Source organism: Bufo gargarizans, chromosome 7 (assembly GCF_014858855.1).
Source record: "Bufo gargarizans isolate SCDJY-AF-19 chromosome 7, ASM1485885v1, whole genome shotgun sequence".
NCBI classification, from domain to species: Eukaryota; Metazoa; Chordata; class Amphibia; order Anura; family Bufonidae; genus Bufo; species Bufo gargarizans.
Window position 1 is genome coordinate 49,584,411 of NC_058086.1, and position 25,540 is coordinate 49,609,950.

A 25,540-nucleotide genomic window follows, 5' to 3' on the forward strand; every position below is an offset into this window, starting at 1 on the left:
GCGCCTCCCCAGCGTTCTGTGCGGCGGAGCGTCCCGTCTCCATGGTAACTGAAGGCACAGCGCACAGGAGAGCCGGTAAGCGCAGCGTCCATCGGGATTTCTGTCTATTGTATCTTCTGCCTCCATAGTAGATTTCTCCTCAGCGTCACCTATCTACACTGTATCATGGGGCACAGCATAGAAGTGTCAGCTCTGCAGGCTTTCTGTGTTGCTAGGCAACCAGTTTGGGAACATATTAAAAGTGTAACTCCCGTGGCGCAAATTCTTTCCATCTGTGTCTGCGCTTTATTTGATGACAGAAGGTTCTATCAGATCTGGAATGGATAGTCGTATGTGTTACCAAGGCGACTTTACGCCGTTTTTCTAGATTTAAAGCATGTGTGTCTGTACGTGTCAGCGTGGCGACTTTACGCCGGTTTTATAGATTTAAAGCATGTGTGTCTGTACGCCATGCCCGGTTATATCACTGCGGCCTCCCTGATACGACAGAATATTCATCATTTCCACCATATAGCGTGGTCTGCTGCAATACATAGACACAGAAACGTCTTTCCATACATAAAACTCAACGCTGTTTCGGTGTTGTCAGGGAACGTCATGTCCAGAGGTCACATGACTGCGTCTTTTGGGGAGCTGATTGCCATAGCTTCTGCTCTACTGTTCCGCCTTTCTACAGCAATCTCGCCATTATAAATATTCTTTTCTCTCCTCCCGCAGGACGACCCGACGCCTTCCTCCGACATGTCGGTCATTGTGGCTCAGTCTCATTTTATCTTTGGTCTCCAACCAAAAGTCGCCAATAACATCTGTTACTTTGATGAACAAACCGTGATATTCCCGTCCGGAAACAACTGTATAAAGTATAACGTGGATCAGAAATGGCAGAAGTTTATTCCAGGTAGGAAGAGGCCTCTGAGGCCACAGATTAAGGCTAGGGCTACACAACGACATTTTTATAATGGCAGTCTATGGTGTCGCACTGCAACATGCTGCGACTGTGACTCGACAGTCGCAGAAAAATCCATCTCGAATGGATTTTCTGCGACTGTCGCAGTCGCAGCATGTTGCAGTGCGACACCATAGACTGCCATTATAAAAATTGTTGCGCGACATTGGTGCAACGTAGCCTTAAGGGACACTCCACCACAAACCTGACTGATATTGCAGGCTGAGATGCGGAGTGGCCTGACTGCTCGCCCCTCCTCTCCACAGGAACTGTCTGACAGACTGGTTGCTAGTAATACATTGCACGGTTTTTACAAAGTGGTTGCTAGGCTGCTCTCTCTTAGCAACCGGTCTGTCTCAGATGACCCAGGTCGTGCCTCTGAACTGATGGCAGAGAAGACTTGACAGACATGAACCGCACTGTTCTCTGTCTCCTGCTGCTGCATTAAAGGGGGATTCCGGTAATTTCAAGTTATCCCCCACCCTCAGGATAGGGGATAACTAATAGATCAGTGGGAGTCCTTCCACTAGGACCCCCACAGAACAGGGACCTCTTGTTCTGCAGAGCCTCCCAGAAGCAGGTCAGGCGTGTGCTCTGCGATCCATTCATCTCTATGGGCGTGAGAAGATGGTGAGGTACAGTGCATGGATGCTTCCGGCGCTCCCATAGAGATGAATGGAGCAGCGGAGCACAAGCCTGACCTGCCACTCTATTCATTTCGGGGGGCCCTGCGGGGTACAGGGCCACATTCTTCTGATCAGAGCGGTTCCCAGCATTTGAGCCACTTCCAGTCTAATAGCTATCCTGTCGATAGGGGAAAAATGGACAATTACTGGAATTCCCCTTTAAGCAGTTTTTTTGTAAAAACAAATAATGTTAATTTAAGTGCAGAATCGCTTTAATTAAAGGGGTTGTATCATCTCATACATAGGGGGAATATTGCTAGGATATGTCACCAATGTCTGATGGGTTCAGGTCCTATCTTTAGAATGAAGCCTGAAAAGTGAAGAGGGGCGTAACGCACATCCACCCTTTGGGCCCCTTCACCTGATAGCAGTCTATAAGTTGCCTCTATGTCCTCAGCATAGACGTGAAGATTATATATATATATATATCAGTCTTGTCTCTTTGTTGTCAGGCTCAGAGAAGAGCCATGGCATGAAGGCGTTAGCGATCAGCCCCAATCGCCGCTACCTTGCCATGTCAGAGAAGGCCCCCGACAAGGCTACAATCACCATCTATGATTTGGCGTCCATGCCGTTCAAGAAGCGGAAAGTCCTAAGTGCTTCAGAATTCACTGCGCACGAGTTTGTCAGCATCGCGTTCTCACCGGACTCCAAGTACCTGGTGGCTCTGTCCGGCTCCCCTGAGTGGCAGATCATCTTCTGGATGTGGGAGAAGCAAAAAGTGATGGCGACTGTGAGGGCAGACAGTCAGAATAGCCCCATTTACCAGGTAAACCCTTGACATAGATTTTTTTTTGTTGCCCCAGCTTCTGCTGTGTCTGGCTCCGCAGGGTGTACTGATCCCTGTCTCTCCATGTTTTAGGTGAGCTTCAACCCCCATGACAATTCCCAGATCTGTGTCACTGGACACGGGGTCTTCAAAATCTTTCGCTACGTGGATGGGAATCTGAAACAGACAAACTTTCAAAAAGTGGAAGCTCAGAACTTCCTGAGCCACGCATGGCTGTCCGAGGACAGGGTCATCTGTGGAACAGACACCGGGAAACTGTTTCTGTGGGAGTCTGGAGACCTGCGCTGGGAGCACAACATCGGGGGAAGAGCCAACGCGCACCTTCATCATCCCGAAAAACGGAGAGCATCCTCTGAAGATGGACGGTAAGTTAACAAGAGCATTAAGAGTCCCCATTGCTGGTGGCCCATGGACTACGTTTATCACCTGACCATAGGATAGGTGATAAATGTATAATTGCTGGGGATTCAACTGCTAGGACCTCACCAGTCATGAGAGTGAGGGTCCCCAAATCCCCTATGTGAATGGAGACATGGTACTCAAGCGCGATTACTTCTCCATTCACTTCTAGGGGACAGTACAGCACTCAGCTTTCTCCACCATAGAAGTGAGCAAAGGAAATTCTGCAGCAAAATCTACATGTGGTACCTACCTGCCCACGGATATAAACAGCTTTTTGCTGGGGTTTACAGTAGCTGAGGGGAAGTCCTGCTTAGGGCTCATGCACATGACCATATGTATTTTGCACTCTGCAAAACGGACAAGAATAGGACATGTTAAACTTTTTGGGGAACAGACCTACGGACATACAGAAACAGAATGCACACGGAGTAATTTCCGTTTTTTTGCGGACCCATTGAAGTGAATGGTTCTGCATACGGGCTGCAAAAAAAACGGAGCGGACAGGGAAAGAAAATATGGTCGTGTGCATGAGCCTTTAAAGGGATGTCCCCGAAAAGACTGTAGGATATGCAAAAACGGTCTAATAAATGATAGATTATCAAAGCTGCCGAGCATAATCCATGGAGAGAACCACGTCTGTGTGCCCGCTCCCCACTCCCGATGGAAGCCATTATTACTCACATTGCTCCATGGTCTGTGACATCACTTCTGCTCTTTTTTATTTTGGACTGTCTGTGTGTTATATATTGTTATATTTTCTGTGACGTTCCAATAATCTAGAATTTCTGATAATCAATATCCCCCTGAGCCCGGATTAAAGGAATGTTTGGGGTTAGAGTATATTGTCATACAGGATGTCTAATACGTCCCTTCCGTTCTTCTCTAGGGCCCTCTCTGCGTTGGGCAGCTCCTCGTCATCCCCTTTGCACATCAATTCCATTCTGGCCTATTCCAAGGGCTTCCTGTGCTCCGGCGGTCCCGGCACGGTCTGCATGTTTGAGAAAGTAGAAGATCGAGAACTTTACAAGAGAGGTCGTAACATTAAGGTAAGTCTGGAGAACAACGCCGGCGTGGAAGATGTTTTCATCCAACCCTTCCACAGATTATGTCATGTCCATGCTGTCCGTCTGTCAGATCCCGCAGGATAAGAACAGCAGTGACTCGGGTCTGTCGGAGCAGCAGGAGGTTCTGTGCATGTGTCTGAGCCCCTCCGAGGAGACGGTTATCATCAGCACCGAGAAGAGCCAGCTCTATAGCATCGCCCTGTCCTCAGCGGACATCACTAAGGTAAGAGGAGGCCTTGCTCCCAAATAAATATCATTTCCTCGAGTCGTCCTCTTCTGGCAAGATCTTTCTTTGTTGTATCTGGTTCTTGAAAAGCTGAGTCTTTTAAACCCTCACAGAGGTTGTCACAAAGCTCTCAATATTGTGAATGGCAAATCTTCCTTGGTATGTACCAGGGCTGGACTCGCTGGTTATGGGTTATTGACATCACATAGAATTGCTTGCTTCACCTTATACGCTCCGGTCACCATCACAACCAATTTTTTCTTATTGCTCCAATAAATCTAAAATTAATTGTATAATAACCAAAATGAAACAATTCATTTAATCTAGATGTCTCGATATTAAATAATGTAAGTTATTTTATATATTTTTTTACGTTATACCTGTTTAGAACAAAACATACAGGGACTGCGATCCCAACAAGGCCCGTAAACAATCAAATGCTATCTGTTTTGTTTTAATTGGAAAAATTTAATAAAAAGAATATTAAAAAAGACCAATTGCAAAGTTGCTTCACTTTTTATTATAGATCCAAAGAGAGAGTAAAAATATGTTTGTGAAGGTGAAACTAGGCCTTAGGCTTCGTTCACATCACTGTTCAGCCTTTCCGTTCTCGGGGCAGGAAAACGGAAAGGACGGATTCGGCACATAACTGAGCCGAACGGAGCCCACGGGCCCCATAGACTATAATGGGGTCCGTTAGGTTTCCGCTCAGAAGAAGATTTTTGAAGCAGAGACAAAAGTCCTGCGCACGCAAGTTTTGTCTCCGCTCCAAAATCTTCTTCTGAGCTGAAACCTAACGGGCCCCATTATAGTCTATGGGGCCCGTGGGCTCCGTTCGGCTCAGTTATGTGCCGAAACCGTCGTTTCCGTTTTCCTGCCCCGAGAACGGAAAGGCTGAACGGTGATGTGAACGAAGCCTTAGGGAAGCCATGACAGAAAAGGGAAAGATGTACATTAAAAATTAGATTTTTTGCCTCTTAGTGACTACAACACACCCTTTCACTAAGGGGCTGTATTCCGTTGTGTTCACGCTACACGCTGTATACGGGTTCTGCACATTACGGCTGTAGCAGCTGCTCGTCTGCCTAATGACACAAGGGCTCCTGCTCCAAGAGTAGATACAGAGACAGGAGGCTCCGTCTGTCACCCCAGAGGCACAGCCTTGATGAGGGTGATCGTATGGTCGAGGGCCTTGTGGCAAAAATTTCCTTAAAAGCACTATATTATGGTTAAAAATATTTTTTAAAAACTGCTCATAACTGGTATTGCTGCATCTGTAACACCATAAAAAATCCCACCTCCTGAAACATGGAACAAAAAGAGACACCCTGTGTGCCCCAATGTGGCGCCAATGAAAACTACAACTCGTCCTGCAAAAACAAGTCCTTACACGGCCGCAGAACATAGAGATGGTATGGCTTCCGGAATCTCCTGTTACAAAAACAGTTTTTTTGTGACATGTGTTCATTGTGCAAAAGTTGTAAAATATAAAAATGATATAAAAGTATTATTGGCATAATGGCAAGAAAACATTTATTATACATTTATTATGATATTTATACCGTGCAGTGAACGGAGTAAAAATCAAAACCCTAAATAACACTGGCTTCCTGAAGGGGTTTATACCTGAGATCTACCATAATTGTTTGCTGTAGGCCTAATGGCGCCTTCCCACGCGGCGGATTTTGTTGCAGAATTTTTCCGCTACTGAAAATCAGGACTTTTCACCTGAATGGGGCTTGTAGAAATCCATCTGCTTTCTGCCCAATTACAATGAATGGAACCGATTTTTAGTCGCAAAAAATTCTGCAACAAAATCTGCAGCGTGTGAAGGCCTGAAGTCTGTGGCTGCAATGCATGGGGATGTGATGACAGCGCCCCCTCCTGACTGCATCCAAATCACTTCGTACATCAATTTGTAAACAGAGCTTCCAGTCTTCCCCTCAGGCAGGAGGTAGATGGTGATGGTGGTGGAGATGGTGATGGTGATGGGGGTGGAGATGGTGGTGGAGATGGTGATGGAGATGGAGATGGTGGTGGAGATGGTGATGGAGATGGTGACGGAGATGGGGGTTTTCTTCAATGTGCTGAATGTCCTGTCTTTGGAGCTGCTTCTCCGTCTCTTCATCCGCCCCATATATCGTCTTCTCACCATTTATTTGTCTTGCAGAGTGATGACGTTCACTTTGAGTTCCTGACCGAGCCTTGGCATTCCTCCGCCATCACAGGACTCGGTGTGTGTATCCGCAAACCTCTGATCGCCACCTGCTCGCTGGACCGCTCCGTCCGCATCTGGAACTACGAGAACAAGTACTGGCGCTGTATATCTGCCCCCTATAGACTCTATGTACACCCCCTGCCAAAGACTAATGTGTGTTCTCAGCATTACATTATAGCTTATTGTAATTCATTAAAGGGGTTCTCCAGGATTTAACAGATGATTGATTACCTGTGCCCTAGGATAGGACATCAATATCAGACAGGGGTTCCAGCACCAGAACTACACTCCTTATGTTGTACTGATCCTGAGCACAGCCTGTATTCATACTTCAGAGCTGCACTCACTATGTGTGAAGTATAGTACAGGGTATAAATCAGGATAAGTAATGTATGTACACAGTGACTGCACCAGCAGAATAGTGAGTGCAGCTCTGGAGTATAATACAGGATGTAACTCGGGATCAGTACAGGATAAGTAATGTATGTACAAAGTGACTGCACCAGCAGAATAGTGAGTGCAGCTCTGGAGTATAATAAACGGATGTAACTCAGGATCAGTACAGGATAAGTAATGTATGTACATAGTGACTGCCCCAGCAGAATAGTGAGTGCAGCTCTGGAGTATAATACAGGATGTAACTCGGGATCAGTACAGGATAAGTAATGTATGTACACAGTGACTGCCCCAGCAGAATAGTGAGTGCAGCTCTGGAGTATAATACAGGATGTAACTCAGGATCAGTACAGGATAATTAATGTATGTACACAGTGACTGCACCAGCAGAATAGTGAGTGCAGCTCTGGAGTATAATACAGGATGTAATTCAGGATCAGTACAGGATAAGTAATGTATGTACACAGTGACTGCACCAGCAGAATAGGGAGTGCAGCTCTGGAGTATAATACAGGATGTAACTCAGGATCAGTACAGGATAAGTAATGTATGTACACAGTGACTGCACCAGCAGAATAGTGAGTGCAGCTCTGGAGTATAATACAGGATGTAACTCAGGATCAGTACAGGATAATTAATGTATGTGCACAGTGATATATTTCAGGATCAGTATTGTCATGTACTCTATGTACACAGTCATTTAGATGTGTTATGTAAGATGTAATTGGCGTTCAAAGATGAATATACTGTAGGTCTCAAGGTTGGAGCTGAGTCACTATCCCGTATAGTAGTTGCATGTTCTGATCTTGTGTAATTTCTGGGTCACTTGGGTTTATTGCATTCACAGCCCCTGGTCGAGTGATGTAGAAGGGTTCAGGTGAATTTCATCCTGTAATAATTCTGTCCTGTTGATTGTCAGCTCTTTGGATCTGTACAAGGAGTTCCAGGAGGAGGCGTTCAGTATCTCCCTGCACCCCTCCGGATTATGTGTACTTGTGGGTTTCTCTGACAAGTTACGACTGATGAATCTGCTGATTGATGATATCCGGTCATTCAAAGAATTCAACGTCCGTGGATGTAAAGAGGTGACGCATATTCTCTATACTGGTTCATATTTAATCGGTGAGACCGGATTGTATGGTTACTGTGCAGAAGTAGGAGGGGAAAACCTTTTTGCCGCAATCTGCGACTTTTCCTCGCTCATGCTAAATCTAAAGAAAGGGGGCAGAAAATCTACCCCAGCTTCCTTGCTGGATCCATCGCCAGTGCAGGGGTTATTAAGACCAGTGTCTAAAACACCGGTCTTAATAAATGACCCCCTAAATGTAGCACATCGAGATCTTGCTGTAAAATTGCTGCATATTTGTCTCAGGATCTGCTTTGGAATTTTTCCACTCCACGTGGACTCGACTAATGGTCCAGTTTATTATACTTCACTATGTAACACTAATCAAATCTAACATCACTCCTTATAGTAAGTAGCTCTGATTCCTGCCCACACAGCCCCATGTCTCACCTTCCTCTCACTTCAGTGTGTCTTTAGTCATGGAGGACATCTCTTCGCTGCTGTGAATGGCAACGTCATCCATATCTACTCTACAGCAACATTCGAGAATGTAGTCAACCTGAAAGGCCACAACGGAAAGGTACGTCTGCGTCTACGTACTGGGACTTCCTACATGTCACAAGATGTAACTATGTCAATAATAACCTAAATGGCATCCAGTAGACTTTGTCTATGGCGCATACCTCACCTCATTAGTAATACCAATGTGGCCATGATTGTGACACCATGTCTCCTGGGCTCAGGTGCGCTCCGTGGCCTGGAGTACGGATGACAGTAAGCTGGTGTCCTGTGGCCTTGATGGAGCGGTCTACGAGTGGAACTCACTGACCGGTAAGAGGGAGTCTGAGTGTGTCCTGAAATCCTGCAACTACAGCTGTGTGGCCCTGTCCCCCGACTCCAAGACCATCTTTGCTGTTGGATCTGACCAGACACTGAAGGAGATCAGTGATTCGCAGGTAAAGATGTATTTGCATTTGTATATAGGCCGTTAGTCTGCATTCTCATTGCCTCTAAAGGATCCATTATCTGGAACCCTCCACTTAGTGCCACAGCCAACCTGCCAGACATTGAAATAAATTACTCTTTCAAGAATAAAGATCCTTATCCAAAATTACTTTTGACCATTTCTGGAAGAGTTAGATGCCACCAATATGGCTGCCAGTCCCCCTGCTTTCCTAGAGTCCTGAACATGAAGTCTGTCTGGCAGTAAAGATCTATGGAGGGGTTATGTCCACCTGGGAGTAGGGGACCGCTGGGTAACTCACCGTACTTCCCAGTAAAATGAATGCTAATCATTCTCAGAGATACTATGACCGTGCGCCCTGTATGACCAGTCCTAGCATAGGTATAATTATCACCATGTGCCATCATTTGTTTCCTCATCAGATATCACGGGAAGCACCATCCTTTGACGTGACGTATACGGCGGTTGCCATCTCACATTCTGGACGCATGGTTTTCACTGGCACAAATACCGGGACTGTGCGCTCTATGAAATACCCGCTACCTCTTCATAGGGAATACAACGAGTACCAGGCACATGCCGGACCGGTCACCAGGGTAAGAGCGGGGATTTCTGATCAGCTTATGCTGGGTCTTTTCTGGATTTCTGCAAACACTAATAATAAATTAATATAATCGTGCCATACTCACTATACAGAATGGATTAATGCTAATGCTATGTGATCAATGATTCTTGGCAAATACATTTTGTACAAAATAATTTGTGCCTGTCCGCCAAGGTCAAGGCGATCGCTTTAGGACAGGAACCTACACTAAATACTACCTACTATGGGCATACAGTGGCATATGTTGACCGTATACTTTATTTTACTGGATGCCTCTGTATAGATGAGTGGAGTCAACTATGCTTTACTATACAACAGTAAGGCGTCCGTCTGACAGGGACTTACAGTAAACACGGCCCCTCATTGACTTCCTTTCAGCTGGTGGTGACATATGATGACCAGAATCTCCTGTCCATCTCTGAAGACGGGTGCCTTATAGTGTGGAAAATCTCTGACAAAGAGAGCCGTGGCCTGAAGAGGGATAAAGAATTGACATATGCAGAGGAGGTCCTGATCACCAAGTCAGACCTGGAGGAGAAGGTGAGGATTCTCTTCAATACCACATACATCTATGTGCATCAATCTGTATGAATGATGAGCGTTACACAAGGTTAGTAACCCTGTGACCGTAACATTGGGTGGCATTTCCACTGAATCAAGAGGACCCCAGGAGGTCAGAGGTTAGGACGGACTAACAAGCCTTGGCATCTGGAGGCTCCACTGAGTTATCAGCTCTTGATGTAGTTCCTCCTTTAAAGGATAACTGTCGTATTTTGTTTTTTTTAGAGTTGGATTGTGGTGATTTAATATCTCCTTGGTGGCCCTATTTCAACTTTTCACTGTGTATTCAATTACCCCTTAATTCCACAGTTTTGTTCCCTGTACTGCCTATTTTTACCTGTGCTTAAAATCAGGTTGCTAGGCATGGTCCCTCTATCTGTTGAAGGACGGAGGACGCAGCATCGTGCAGGGTCAGATTCCTGACAGCCAGGGACTGTAAGTAAATGATTAAAGCCAGGTCCTCCCCAGCAGCTGATAACAGTGCCTGGGCTGTGTGCACTTCTCCCTGTCCCTGCGCTTGGCAGACACTCCCTCACTCAGCAGAGCTGGAGAATGCAGAGTTGGAGCAGCGCAGACCAGGGAAGGGAGATCTGCCGTCTGCTCAGTGTATACATGACAGCAACGTGTGATAAGAGGACCCCTTTGTGCTGCAGAAGATTAACCCTTTAGGGGGGCTCTGGTTACTGACACTTTTGGGGGGCTATTGTTACTGGCTAGTGAGGGCAGGCGGGATTAGCCTCAGGGTGAGGGCAGTGGCGGCCATCTTAACTGAATAGTGAAATTGCAGTTTTATGCAGACTGGTTGCTAAGGGCTGAATCTTATTAAATATGGGGTAAGTCAGTCTAATAGTAACTGATTCTGGAATATCATGTTATTAGTAACTACATATATGAAAATTGAAATTAGGGTCTAAGTGTGACAGTTATCCTTTAAGGGGTTCTACAGAATTGCAAATACCAAATAAAGGAATTTTGGAGTTAATTGAGTGGAGGCCTCTGTTCAGGACCTCCATCTTTTGGCCAGTGTGGAGCGCGGTTACTAAGACGCTCTCTTGCTCTGGAGGACCCATCCTGTGTTACACAGACAACCCATTGATGTGAATGTCCACTGTGTAACGCATGAAAACGAAGCACATATCACTGAATACAATATTGTATTTGTATAATTGACCTTAGAACCAGGTAATGCTGGAGCTGAAGACTCGTGTGGAGGAGCTGAAGATGGAGAGCGAGTATCAGCTGCGACTGAAAGACATGAACTACAATGAGAAATTAAAGGAGCTGACGGAGAAATTCATCCAGGAAATGGAGGTTCTGAAAACAACAAACCAGGTATGAGATGTCTGATCTGTGCCCCATAATCCTCATCATCTGATGGCAGCCAAGGAAAACTGAAGTATCACTCCCATCATTCAGGTATTGAAAGCTGAGGCTGAGAAACAAGAGCTGAAGCACCAGGACGAGTTAGCGGAAGTGATCGAGAGACATTCCCGGGAGCTGCAGGATCTAGGTACCGGATACTCGGTGTATCCTTATGCTTTATTTGCCTGCAGATATTTCCTTGTGTCATTTTTAATTTCCTCTAAAATTAATCTAAAAGTCACCTGTGAAGATAATCCGAGTGACTTTCCTCTTCCGTCCGGTTGTTTACAATTCTAGGCTGGTTTTTCTTACTTGTATTGGGAAAAACTGGGTATCAACCATTATGGCTGCTTTTATAGTCTGGCATCATAAGTGGGAAACGTGCCAGGTTAGACCGCGTTCACACAGTCAGTGTCTGGTCAGTGATTTCCACCACAGATTGTGAGCCAAAACCAGAAGCGGAGCCTACACAGAAATCGGATATAATGAAAAGATTTCCAGCCTTTCTGTGTTTTTCACCTGCACCAGATTTTGTCTCACAATCGCTGATGAAAATCACTGATCAAACACTGACTGTGTGAAAGCAGCCTAAGGGTGTAGTCACAAGGCTGTGTCCATTTTGCAGACCACATACTGTGGATCTACAAAACACAGACGCCGGCCGTGTGCACCAAGCATCGTGGTTTGGACCCATCGGTGCACATTTACTAGGATCGGCTTTTTATGCCCATCTTAGTTGCACTGCCTTAAGATTCGTCTAATCCAGGCATCCTCAAACTGCGGCCCTCCAGCTGTTGCAAAACTACAACTCCCAGCATGCCCGAACAGCCTACAGCCGGGCATTGTGGGAGTTATAGTTTTACAACAGCTAAAGGGCCGCAGTTTGAGGATGCCTGGTCTAATTTATGATGAGACTCGTGCCTCGTCGCAAGCCGGTTAAAAAGGGGACTTGCGAGTATTTTATGACTAAAATAGTCACAAGTCTCTTAATAACTGTGCTCCATTGACTTCTATAGGTCCACGATTCGTGTGTTGCGGGCAAAAGTAGGACATGTGCTCTCCTTTGTGGAGTGGCCGCACGGACCCGGAAGCGCATGGAAGTGGTGTGAAAACGATTTCAGTCACGGGCTGGAGTAGTGTTCACTCCAGACACAGGCCTCGTCATAAATCAGGCGAATCCTCTAGCAGTGCGGAGGGGAAACAAAGATGTAAAAAGTCGTTTGATCCCCGTTGAGTCTATGTTCACATGTGGCGTATATACGCTGCACAGAATTGTACTACTATAGCAGCAGAGTGGATGAGATTTTACCAGTCGTACCCACACGGAGATTTATCCGCGGTGTGCATTATAAATGTGTGTGTTGCAGGTTTTCACCACGGATTCCAATGCATAATGTGAAATCCAATTTAAATTCAAGGAAAACCCACGACAAATACATATGACTTATGCAACTTTTTTCAATGAATGTCCTCTGTTCACGTACTCTAAAAAGGTTTTCCAAGTGTCCAAAAAAACCTGCCAAAACTTTTTTTCTTATAACTTACATAGTCAAATCAATCAATTGTTACCAATTTCCTCATCATCTCAAGTGTCCACTGCTGTGTTATCATTGGAGTGACGTGTATCTGTCACTTCAGCAGGATACTGAAAACTACAATTCCCAGCATGCACCACATTAGGAGAGGTTCTCACGCCTATAACGCCGAATATGGCCTTCTGTGCAATAACGCCTATTTCATTACCCAGCCCCATGTATGTTACATTGCTGATGGCATCTCATACACTGCGGAAGTGGAATGCAGGAAGATAACCATGGGACCAATGTAAGGGTTGTGAATAGAAGGGGACATATTATTATTTAATATTAAAGCCCCATTCATTCCATAGCGCTGTACTTATGATAAGCGGTGCACATACATAATACAGACAATTGCACTAATCATAAACAAGACAAGTTACAGACTGGTGCAGAAGGAGAGAGGGCCCTGCCCGCGAGGCTTACACTCTACATGGTATGGGAGAAGGACACAGTAGGTGCGGGTGAAGCGGGTCGTGGCAGTATAGAGGCAGCAGGGTCACTGGTTGTAGGCTTGTCTGAAGAGGTGGGTTTTCAGTGTATGTGAGAGTCTGATATGTTGGGGCAGCGAGTTCCAGAGTTTGGGGGGTGCGCAGGAGAAATCTTGGAGGCGATTGTGGGAAAAGGTGATAAGAGGAGAGAGGGAGGTCTTGTGAGGATCAGAGATTGCGTGTGGTGGTGTATCGGGAGGTTAGAGATGTAGGGAGGGGACAGGTTGTGGACGGCCTTGTATGTATTTGTTAGTATTTTGAACTGAATTTGCTGGGCAATGGGGAGCCAGTGAAGGGATTGGCAGAGGGGAGAGGAGTATATACAATGTGGCGTGCATCACGGAACCTGCACTTAAGGGCTCATGCACACGAACGTATTTTCTTTCCGTGTCCGTTCCGTTTTTTGTGTGGACTGTATACGGAACCATTCATTTCAATGGGTCAGCAAAAAAAAAACGGAAGGTACTCCGTGTGCATTCCGTTTCCGTATGTCCGTATTTCTGTTCCGCAAAAAAATAGAACATGTCCTATTATTGTTCGCATTATGGACAAGGATAGGACTGTTCTATGAGGGGCCAGCTGTTCAGTTCCGCAAAATATGGAATGCACACAGACATCATCCGTATTTTTTGCGGACCGCAAAATATATACGGTCGTGTGAACAAGCCCTAATACTGGAAATTTCGGTAGATTTTTAAGTCTAAGTACAAATTAAGTACATTGTGAATACTTATAACAGGGATGGGAGAGAATAAATGCAGGAAAACGCCTTCATATTTCAGCCAGTTTTAACAGGACCTACGGAACACCTATCAGACCTCAGAGTACCCAGCACATGTGAACAGGATTAAAGAGGTCCTATAGAGTAGACTTTTACTTGCCGGAGCCCTGTGCCCCATTGTGCTCGGCTACATGAAGCTTCGATGCTGATGGGATGTTGGGGCTGATAGTCGTCCATGATTTGGTCTGCACTGATCTGATGTTTGGGACTTTGCCCTTATTCTTGGGATGTTTCCTTTTTCTCCTCAGAGACGGCAAATAACCAGAAGCTTCTGCTGGAGTACGAGAAGTACCAGGAGCTGCAGGTGAAGTCCCAGCGGATGCAGGAGGAGGATGAGCGGCAGCTCCATGAACTGGAGGAGAGCAAGAGCCAGGCCTTGGAGGAACTGACCGAGCACTACGAGGCGAAGCTACACGAGAAGGCGGCTCAGCTTCAGCAGGTGAGGACCACTTACTGTACGACTTACTGGAGACGCTGCCACATAGATATCTCTGTACATTAAAGGAGGTTTTCTATCATAAGCACAGGCTCCATAATAAAATATATCCGTCTGACGGAATCACCTCCAAGGTCTAGAACAAAGGGCTTTCTTGAACTGGAAGTTCCTGTGTTGTGATTTCTGGCGAGCACAGGATCGGTTCTATTTCATAAAAAAGGTACAGGGGTCCCCAAATAAGGGCCATTAAAGCAAACAACCAGTTGGTGGAAACATTCCTTTTCAGTCCTCTTTGGCATAGTAAGGACGGTTTATAAACCTCCTGGATGTAAACAACAGCGTTATTATGGACCGACAGCAAGCAGAGAATTTGAAAATGTTGAGAAATTGCTGTAAATAATATATTAGAAATTGACAGCACTTATATATTGATTTCAGTGCCTATATGATACAGCTGGATTAAAGGCCCTGTCCAGGATCAGAACACCGACGTTCATTGTTTTACATGGGGCTGTTTATTTAGTAGTGACTGGTCAGGATATTGCAGCTTCAGGCCATTCAAGTGATCTGGACTTCCTACTAAGTAGATGACATGCAGCTAGACAGACCCATGTAAACAATGAAGAGGCTGAAGTGTCCACACAAGCACCGTTGGCCCTTCAAACAGCCTATTGGCAAGGGTGCCGAGAGTAATGGCCTATCCTGGTGCTGATCCTGCACTCAGACGAGCAATGTGCATAGAAATTCGGGTCGATTTTCTTCATACACGTGGCAGGGTTACTGAAAAGGAGAAAAGTGTCCGCCGTCCAGTGTTCTGCCTGTGCTTGGAGTCGAGGAAGACATTGAGCTTCCCGCTAATGGACTCCGGGCTGTGGAATCGGAAAACGCTTTAATTTGCTGCACTTTTTTCAGGCTCAGGATGAAGCTCGTCAGCAGCTGAGAGAATTAGAAGAAACAAAGAAGCAGATAGAAGAGGATGGAGACAGAGAGATCCAGGACATCAAGATAAAATATGAGCGGCGGCTGCGGGAGGAGAGGGAGATCTCCCTGCGGCTGAAGGGGGAGAGTGGAATCATGAGGAAAAAGGTAGAGCATGTAGATATGGTGTATGCCGGTGAGTCGGACATCGGGAAGCGCCAAACTATCTGCAACTATCAAAACATTTGATCTTTTATTGAAAACAGCCCGAAATCCTCTATCCATTTTAAACGTATATAAAACTTACAAAATAACTATTCTCTCGCACATATCCCAAAACTTTTTGTCCCGCATATCAGATAGTAAATCTCCTCCACCATCTCAGTATTGATCGTCTTCCACGTCTCGCCCCTGTAGTTCAGCAGTCTGCAGAAAGACATTGAAGAACGGGCGGCCGACATTGAGAGGATGAAGATGGAGGAGCAGAAGCTGAAGGGCGTCATCAAGTCTCTAGAAAAAGACATTCAGGGGCTGAAGAGAGAGATCCAAGAGCGGGATGAGACCATACAGGACAAGGTGAGCCCCGCTGACAGCTTGCTGCACATAAATAGCAGATTTGTCGACCCTTACTCTGCCCTGACTAATGCGTTCAGTAGACTTTTGAAGAGTTGAGATACAGAAGTTGGCGGGGTCAGCAATACCATACTGCAGCACAAAATACCGCCCCAGCAGAACTAAATGCCACAGTGCAGGATACAATACTGAGGACGGTGATATAGTTGAGTTCAGGAGGGCACCTGCGGCTGCTGGCCATGTACATAAGTACCTGGTGCTCCTAGCATTAATTAATGTGCATAAGATCATTATGTACCCAGCCAGCTGCTGTGAGGAGGGCCAGGGCGGACCCCTGGGCATCGGCCCATCAGGAAATTTTCCCGTAGGGTCTGTGGCCAGTCCGACCCAGCTTCCTTAGGTTTCACATCCTGATGTCTGTGTCATTTGTGATCCAGGAGAAAAGAATCTACGATCTGAAGAAGAAGAACCAGGAACTGGAGAAATTCAAATTTGTTCTAGATTATAAAATCAAGGAACTGAAGAAGCAGATCGAGCCCCGAGAAAACGACATCAAAGAGATGAAGGAGCAGATCCAGGAGGTAACATGGCCGCCCTGGTCTCTGGCCCCAGATGACTGGATCCACGATTGCAGGTTTTGATGCCGTGTTTTTGTTCAAAGTTAGGAGTGGAATATAAGAGAAGAAAACATCTGAAGGAAGGACGTCTGCTCTCTGTTACATCCACTCCTCTGTTTGGCAAAAAAAAAAAAAAATGCACCAGAAACTGCGTATGTGAATCCAGCCATAGGCCTCCTTTACGCGCACTATAGTTTTAGCGTTGTTTTTTTTACTCCATGTATTTGAAGCGTTTCATGGCACACTATGGAGTCCCGAGTGATCATCTGTAATTTTTGGGGGAAAACTAGCTGCAATTGTTCCATTTCCCTGCAGCGCCTCCATAGGAGACATGAGCATTACACGTTCACATTGAGAGCAGACACTTTCTTAGTATTCACTCTCCACATTGAGTAATAAATAAGGATCCAGAAGGGAGACTCGCCCCGGCCATTTTTTGCACCAGAATTTCCTGATTCTGTATATCAGAGTGAGTTTCTAAACCAGACAGCCCCTTTAAACCAGGGTCAGCAAACTGGACAGTTGCCTAGCACCCTTGTTTAATGCAGGGTCCTATATGACTATATTATGTGGACTCTAAAAGTATATTTGTATTATGCATCTTATTTGTGCATTATATGGTGGTATTATGTGGGCTGAATATGGCATTATATGGCAGTTCGTTGTAGTCTGTCTGATACGGAGCAGGTTGGCTTTAATTTAGTTTTGGCACTAGGGTTTGGGAGGGGTACTCAAATACTTGGGCATCCAGTGATTTGGTTGGGGTTGTGAGATGTGAATGAGCCTCTTAGAGGGGGTCGGATTTAGATTTTATTAATATGGGCCGCTCTCTTCTTTGTCCACCCTGCACTTATAGGGAAAGCAACCTCAGCCATATAATATCAGATTTCCATAGATTTACGGGTCACAGATCTCTTATGTTGTCAGATGTTTCCACTGAAGTGATCAGAAATATTTCTGTATTCTAGATGGAGGCTGAACTGGAGCGTTTCCATAAGGAGAACACACAGCTGGATCTGAACATCACTGAACTGAAGCAGAAGCTGAAAGCCACCGAACGGGAGATGCAGAGGGAAAGGCAGAAGGTGAGGCCGAGAGCAAGACCCTGGGGGAAGGAGACCACATAGAGCAAGAGCTTGGGGGGTTGAGGGGACCACATAGAGGAAGGGGGTACTATATACAACAAGAGCCTGGGGGGTTGAGGGGACCACATAGAGGAAGGGGGTACTATATACAACAAGGTCCTGGGGGATTGAGGGGACCACATAGAGGAAGGGGGTACTATATACAACAAGAGCCTGGGGGGTTGAGGGGACCACATAGAGGAAGGGGCTGCTATATACAACAAGAGCCTGGGGGGTTGAGGGGACGACATAGAGGAAGGGGGTACTATATACAACAAGAGCCTGGGGGGTTGAGGGGACGACATCAAGGAAGGGGGTACTATATACAACAAGAGCCTGGGGGGTTGAGGGGACCACATAGAGGAAGGGGGTACTATATACAACAAGACCCTGGGGGGTTGAGGGGACCACTTAGAGGAAGGGGGTACTATATACAACAAGAGCCTGGGGGGTTGAGGGGACCACATAGAGGAAGGGGGTACTATACAACAAGAGCCTGGGGGGTTGAGGGGACCACATAGAGGAAGGGGGTACTATACAACAAGGTCCTGGGGGATTGAGGGGACCACATAGAGGAAGGGGGGTACTATATACAACAAGAGCCTGGGGGGTTGAGGGGACCACATAGAGGAAGGGGCTGCTATATACAACAAGAGCCTGGGGGGTTGAGGGGACGACATCGAGGAAGGGGGTACTATATACAACAAGAGCCTGGGGGGTTGAGGGGACCACATAGAGGAAGGGGGTACTATATACAACAAGACCCTGGGGGGTTGAGGGGACCACTTAGAGGAAGGGGGTACTATATACAACAAGAGCCTGGGGGGTTGAGGGGACCACATAGAGGAAGGGGCTGCTATATACAACAAGAGCCTGGGGGGTTGAGGGGACGACATCGAGGAAGGGGGTACTATATACAACAAGAGCCTGGGGGGTTGAGGGGACCACATAGAGGAAGGGGGTACTATATACAACAAGACGCTGGGGGAAAAGAAACAACTTAGAGCAAGACCCTGGGGGGTTGAGGGGACCACTTAGAGAAAGGGGGTACTATATACAACAAGAGCCAGGGGGGTTGAGGGGACCACATAGAGGAAGGGGGTACTATCTACAACAAGACCCTGGGGGAAAGAGACCACAGAAGCAAGAGCCAGGGGAGTTGAGGGGACGACATCAAGGAAGGGGGTACTATATACAACAAGAGCCTGGGGGGTTGAGGGGACAACATCGACGAAGGGGGTACTATATACAACAAGAGCCTGGGGGGTTAAGGGGACCACATAGAGGAAGGGGGTACTATATACAACAAGAGCCTGGGGGGGTTAAGGGGACGACATCGAGGAAGGGGGTGCTATATACAACAAGACTGTGCAGATGAAGCCCTGGACCCCGTGCACTGATCTGTACATAACCTGTACACGAGGCGCTTAGATACGTTTCCATCATAATGCAGGTCTTCTCTCCATGTTCTAGTACATGTGCAGAACCCTGTCATTCAGGATTTTTTTAGTGGAATTTAACCCTTTCCTCCCCACAGAAAGATTCTAGTTACCTGTACAGTGGACCCCACGAGCGGCGCACATATAGCAGTGACTAGTGATGTATATGATGGTGGATGTTTTCTGCTCTGATCTCTGGATCTTTTATCATCATGTGATGTGGATTCTGTCCGCTCCGCAGGTTCGGGATGTGGAAGCCGTGGTGAAACGCTTTAAGACTGATCTGCACAATTGTGTCGGATTTATCCAGGAGCCTAAAAAGCTGAAGGACAATATCCGGGAGCTGTACTCAAAATACGTGCAAGAGAGCGACGCAGTGAGTCCATAGATATATACCTCCTGTATAGAGAGTTGTATATACCTCCTGTATAGAGGGCTGTATATACCTCCTGTATAGAGGGCTGTATATACCTCCTGTATAGAGGGCTGTATATACCTCCTGTATAGAGGGCTGTATATACCTCCTGTATAGAGGGCTGTATATACCTCCTGTATAGAGGGCTGTATATACCTCCTGTATAGAGGGCTGTATATATATCCTGTATAGAGGGCTGTATATGCCTCCTGTATAGAGGGCTGTATATACCTCCTGTATAGAGGGCTGTATATACATTCTGTATAGAGGGCTGTATATACTTCCTGTATAGAGGGCTGTATATACTTCCTGTATAGAGGGGTGTATATACCTCCTGTATAGAGGGCTGTATATACCTCCTGTATAGAGGGCTGTATATACCTCCTGTATAGAGGGCTGTATATACATTCTGTATAGAGGGCTGTATATACCTCCTGTATAGAGGGCTGTATATACCTCCTGTATAGAGGGCTGTATATACCTCCTGTATAGAGGGGTGTATATACCTCCTGTATAGAGGGGTGTATATACCTCCTGTATAGAGGGGTGTATATGCCTCCTGTATAGAGGGCTGTATATACCTCCTGTATAGAGGGGTGTATATGCCTCGTGTATAGAGGGCTGTATATACCTCCTGTATAGAGGGCTGTATATACCTCCTATATAGAGGGCTGTATATATATCCTGTATAGAGGGCTGTATATACCTCCTGTATAGAGGGCTGTATATACCTCCTGTATAGAGGGGTGTATATGCCTCGTGTATAGAAGGCTGTATATACCTCCTGTATAGAGGGGTGTATATGCCTCCTGTATAGAGGGCTGTATATGCCTCCTGTATAGAGGGCTGTATATACCTCCTATATAGAGGGCTGTATATGCCTCCTGTATAGAGGGCTGTATATACCTCCTATATAGAGGGCTGTATATATATCCTGTATAGAGGGCTGTATTTACCTCCTGTATAGAGGGCTGTATATACCTCCTGTATAGAGGGCTGTATATACCTCCTGTATAGAGGGCTGTATATACCTCCTGTATATATCACCTGCTTAGGGCTCTATACATATATGCCTGTACAGTGGTCTGTATGTCATGTCATATATAAGGGTCTGTACTTAGGCTACTTTCACACTCGCGTTTGGTGCGGATCCGTCATGGATCTGCACAGACGGATCCATTCAGATAATACAAACATCTGCATCCATTCAGAACGGATCCGTTTGTATTATCTGTAACATAGCCAAGATGGATCTGTCTTGAATACCATTGAAAGTCAATGGAGGACGGATCCGTTTTCTATTGTGCCAGATTGTGTCATAGAAAACGGATTCGTCCTCCATTGACTTACATTGTGTGTCAGAACGGATCCGTTTGGCTCAGTTTTGTCAGACGGACACCAAAACGCTGCAGGCGGCCATCCGGAATGGCGGAATGGAGATGGAATGGAGGCAAACTGATCGGTTTTGGACCGCTGAGCCCTGAACGGATCTCACAAACGGAAAGCCAAAACGCCCGTGTGAAAGTAGCCTTAGGTCTATTTATAATCCCATGAAGCAGCAGGAGCAATCCTGACCTATTACACGGAGCCGCATACATTGACACCTGTAGGCAGTGTATTAGGCAGGTCTCTGGGTCACCGGGTGCCAGGTGGCCGTGACCTATGGAGCTGGGCATCTCCGGTTGTGTTCCAGTCATTGTAGCCTCTTGTGAGTTTCTTACCTATCCGTCCTCTCAGGCAGAGATTGTGGGCATAGATGCGGACATCCAGCGGGAATACGCCCGGCAGCGGGAGCACTTGGAGCGCAGCCTGAGCACATTACAGAAGAAGCTGGTGAAGGACACTGAGATCCATCGCGCTGATAACGTGCGGGTCATGCAGGTAGATGCTGGGGGTTATTACCTCATACCTTTACTACTTAGATACAGTCCACTTACTGACTGGGTCCCGTTATGAACTCAGTGCCTTCACGGTCCTTGCCGCTCGCCCTTCTCGCTGACTCCAGCTGTGCGTACACATTGCAGCCGCAGCTGGATCACTTAGCAGAATAGAGCACAATGTGACGCCTGCTCCGCTCTGAAGCGTCAGCCTTTGTCTCACACAGGAGAATGTAACATTGATTAAGGAAATTAATGAGTTACGTCGAGAGCTGAAGGTCAGTCGTACAAAGGTCCACGACCTGGAGGTGGCACTTGGGGTAGAAAGGAAGAATCGGAAAAGTAGCCTGGCAGACTCCAAAGGTAATGATTCTCCTGTTCTTCTGTTACTCTCATTTTCACACACAGCAAAACAGTGTAGAGCAACGGTGTGCGGTATAGTACAGCAGAATGCAGTATAGTACAGCAGAGTGCAGTATAGTACAGCAGAGTGCGGTATAGTACAGCAGAGTGCGGTATAGTACAGCAGAAGAGTGCGGTATAGTACAGCAGAAGAGTGCGGTATAGTACAGCAGAAGAGTGCGGTATGGTACAGCAGAAGAGTGCGGTATGGTACAGCAGAAGAGTGCGGTATGGTACAGCAGAAGAGTGCGGTATGGTACAGCAGAAGAGTGCGGTATGGTACAGCAGAAGAGTGCGGTATGGTACAGCAGAAGAGTGCGGTATGGTACAGCAGAAGAGTGCGGTATGGTACAGCAGAAGAGTGCGGTATGGTACAGCAGAAGAGTGCGGTATGGTACAGCAGAAGAGTGCGGTATGGTACAGCAGAAGAGTGCGGTATGGTACAGCAGAAGAGTGCGGTATGGTACAGCAGAGTGCAGTGTAGTACAGCAGAGTGCAGTGTGGTGCAGCAGAGTGCAGTGTGGTGCAGCAGAGTGCAGTGTAGTACAGCAGAGTGCAGTGTGGTGCAGCAGAGTGCAGTATGGTGCAGAGTGCAGTGTGGTGCAGCAGAGTGCAGTGTAGTGCAGCAGAGTGCAGTGTGGTGCAGCAGAGTGCAGTGTGGTACAGCAGAGTGCAGTGTGGTACAGCAGAGTGCAGTGTAGTGCAGAAGAGTGCAGTGTAGCGCAGAGCAACTGCATTAATGGAGCTCAGCAAGGATTTGGGGGTACAATCACTCCTTAGGTAGAGAACGCCTTAATTGGCATGAGGAGACTTACACGCCATACATGCTCCTCTGAAATTTTGTGAAGAAAGGGATGCAAATGAGCTCTTAAGCTCCGCCTCTGATGCCACCAGATGTAAGGCAGCTATATGTCAATGTTCTTATCTGCAGATGAGATGCTGGCTTATTTATTATCCAAGTCTTGTCTCAAGGCCTAGTTAAAGGGTCGAACATTGACTTATAGCTGCCTTACATCTGGTGGCATTAGAGGCGGAGCCTGTGAATAGAATTTAGGACATGATGCAAGAAAAGAACTGGGAATGTAGTTTTGGATGTGACTGAAGTATAAGACATAATAAAACGTCCTAACTGTAAATACTGCATGGAGTGTGACTGGAGTATAGGACATGATGTAAGAGGAGAATTGAGAATGCAGTTTGGGGAGTGAATGAACCTAATGAGACATACCTCAGTCACATCCAGAGCTGCATTCACAGTTCTGATGTTTTCTTATGTCTTATACTGCAGTCACATCCAAAACCTCATTCACAGCTCTGATGTTAAACCCTTTCCTATAATCTATTCACGACCAGGACGGCATTCACAATCCCGATGTTACATCACGTCTTATAGCACAGTTGCATCCAGAACTCTGAAGGCTGCTCTGGCTGTGAATAGAGTAAAGGGCATGATATAACCACAGAACTGTGAATGCTGCTCTGGATGTGACTCTGGTATGAGTTAAGATCTGACAACAGAACAGTGATTGCAGCTCTTGATGTGACTTGAGTTTGACAGGACAGGCTGTAGCATAGTCTCCGCCAGGTTGTTTGATGCCATGTTGCGCTGTGTTCTCTGTGACAGGGTCTTCCATTGGCGGTCAGCAATCCCCAGGGCTGCTGCGGCTGAACATCGAGGAAGAAACGGCAAGAATCATTGAAATGCAGAAGCTGGAGATCAAACGGTTACGGGACCTGCTTCAATCACAGGATGTGACGACGGGGATCAGACCGCCCTCTGTGGGGAGGTTACCGTCACTCACCGCCTGATCATCCAGAACCGTATTATAACGCCAATAAACAATCTCGCGTCAGTCGTGGTCTAATATGTCTGTCCATATAACTGTCCACAACTGCACATGTGACTGTGTGTAATGATGACATCATACGTTCGATGACATGCTTTCTGAAGTGGCCCTAAGCTATGGGGCCCACCTTCATATTTGCTAATGTACAAAGTCTGATAATCCAGCGTACAGTATATGAGGGAGAAGTCATAAAGGGCGGGCTGCCTTCAGCTGCCACTAGGGGGAGCTCACTGCATATGGGGGGATATACAGCTCCCAGTGATACTGCAAATGTCCAAGCGCCCCCTACTGATAGAATTGTATCACGTAACTCTACGTCTGTGCAGAGGGTTTGGAGCTCTGTATCAGAAAAACAAAACTATAAAAATATATTTTGGACATGAAAATGACCTGATGATAAAAAGTGGAGATTGAGAACAGTATGATATGAACTGGCGGCTGTTTTATAGCAGGGATTTTCCAGGACAAAGCTCTTTGAAGGGCTCTGATTATATCGGCCTCGTCTGTCATTTAGAGGAAATGTCGTTCTGGACGCCACTTTGGAGCTGTGAGCGATTTCCCGGACTGTAGGTTCCCATCAGCCCTTCCCCCACAGACAGGACGTTCGTCTCTTGGTAGAAGTGACCCTTCATATAAAGTATTATGGGAAGAGACCCCCTTTACTAGACCCGGTCTAGCAGGTTAGCGGACGTCACATACACATGAGATTGTTAGCCATGATCTCGTGTCCCCGCGGCTACTTCACCTCTTCAGATATAACAGTAGAGGCCTAACCATGTCCTGTTCACACTTCTGATGTGTTGTTACATTGTATCAGTCTACACGGTGGTATCAGCAGCATATCCTGAGTATCCTCCCAGCGCAGGTTTTATAAATGGGCTCTCTCCAGCGCAATTTACCTCTCGAATATTTTGTGAAGTTGGGGAAAGAGAAAAATCCCACAATTTCTATACAATTACTATGTAGCTGAGTGTGCAAGCGGCAAAAACGCAGCAAGACTCCAAAAAGATCCGTGAACAGCAGCATGTCGATGGTTTCCAGATAAAACAGCAGATATGTCGCCTTACTGTAGCGGGGGGAGTGCCACTTTAAAAATCCCTCAGTACTGAATGTATGGCGAGCGATTTTCCTGAGCGCGTCCTCTTGTAATGTAACATTTATAATGGTCCGCTGCATTATATGAACCTGACAGATGGCCGGGGGCAGGGTGATCTCATTGCTGGCCCTCATCTAGGCGAATGGAAGTGAGACTGTAATACCGTAAACAATGCACTATATGTGTGGCAGTGCCAGCGGACAATGTTATATTGTGTCACGGCCGGGACCAAAGACAATGCCCTGTCTGTGGAGCAGGTGCCAGGAGTCACTGGAGGATTATCAGACCCTCGGTGGGGCGATTACACAATGTATGCATCAGATGTCGGGGTCCTGGTGTATACAGGTGAGCTGCTGCCCAGAGCGCCCTCTACAGGTGACCCCACAACTTCAGTCTGATAATCTCTATATAGTGAAAGGAGGCATCTACACTGTATATTATATACAGGTAATGTCCCCCTCCCCCACACTGTAAATTATAAGCATATTAGAGGTTAGAGATGTCCAATGTGAGTTATGACCTTCTTACTAATTCACAGTTGGCGGGTGCACTACTCCTTATAATATACGACTGCTGCAGAACGTCTTTGTTGGTGAGGTCCGGTAAATCACTGGGGTGCCTAGGGCCCACCAGTACAATTTATTCTGGGGGCCACTATACAG

The 25,540-nt window shown here is 46.5% G+C and overlaps 1 protein-coding gene across 1 annotated transcript; it reads left to right on the top strand.

Annotated features, from left to right (window-relative positions):
• Positions 1–21: 21 nt before the first annotated feature.
• Positions 22–24,053, top strand: CFAP57 (cilia and flagella associated protein 57). Its single transcript, XM_044301551.1, has 23 exons — positions 22–75; positions 718–898; positions 2,085–2,401; positions 2,495–2,787; positions 3,711–3,870; positions 3,959–4,111; positions 6,285–6,424; positions 7,648–7,813; positions 8,261–8,374; positions 8,538–8,750; positions 9,181–9,354; positions 9,741–9,902; positions 11,100–11,255; positions 11,340–11,433; positions 14,383–14,573; positions 15,483–15,656; positions 15,906–16,064; positions 16,499–16,642; positions 17,647–17,763; positions 19,483–19,617; positions 21,394–21,537; positions 21,761–21,896; positions 23,560–24,053. Exons 2-23 carry the CDS (start codon positions 742–744, stop codon positions 23,742–23,744), a joined length of 3,684 nt encoding a protein of 1,227 aa, XP_044157486.1. The 5' UTR covers positions 22–75; positions 718–741; the 3' UTR covers positions 23,745–24,053.
• The last annotated feature ends 1,487 nt before the right edge of the window (positions 24,054–25,540 follow it).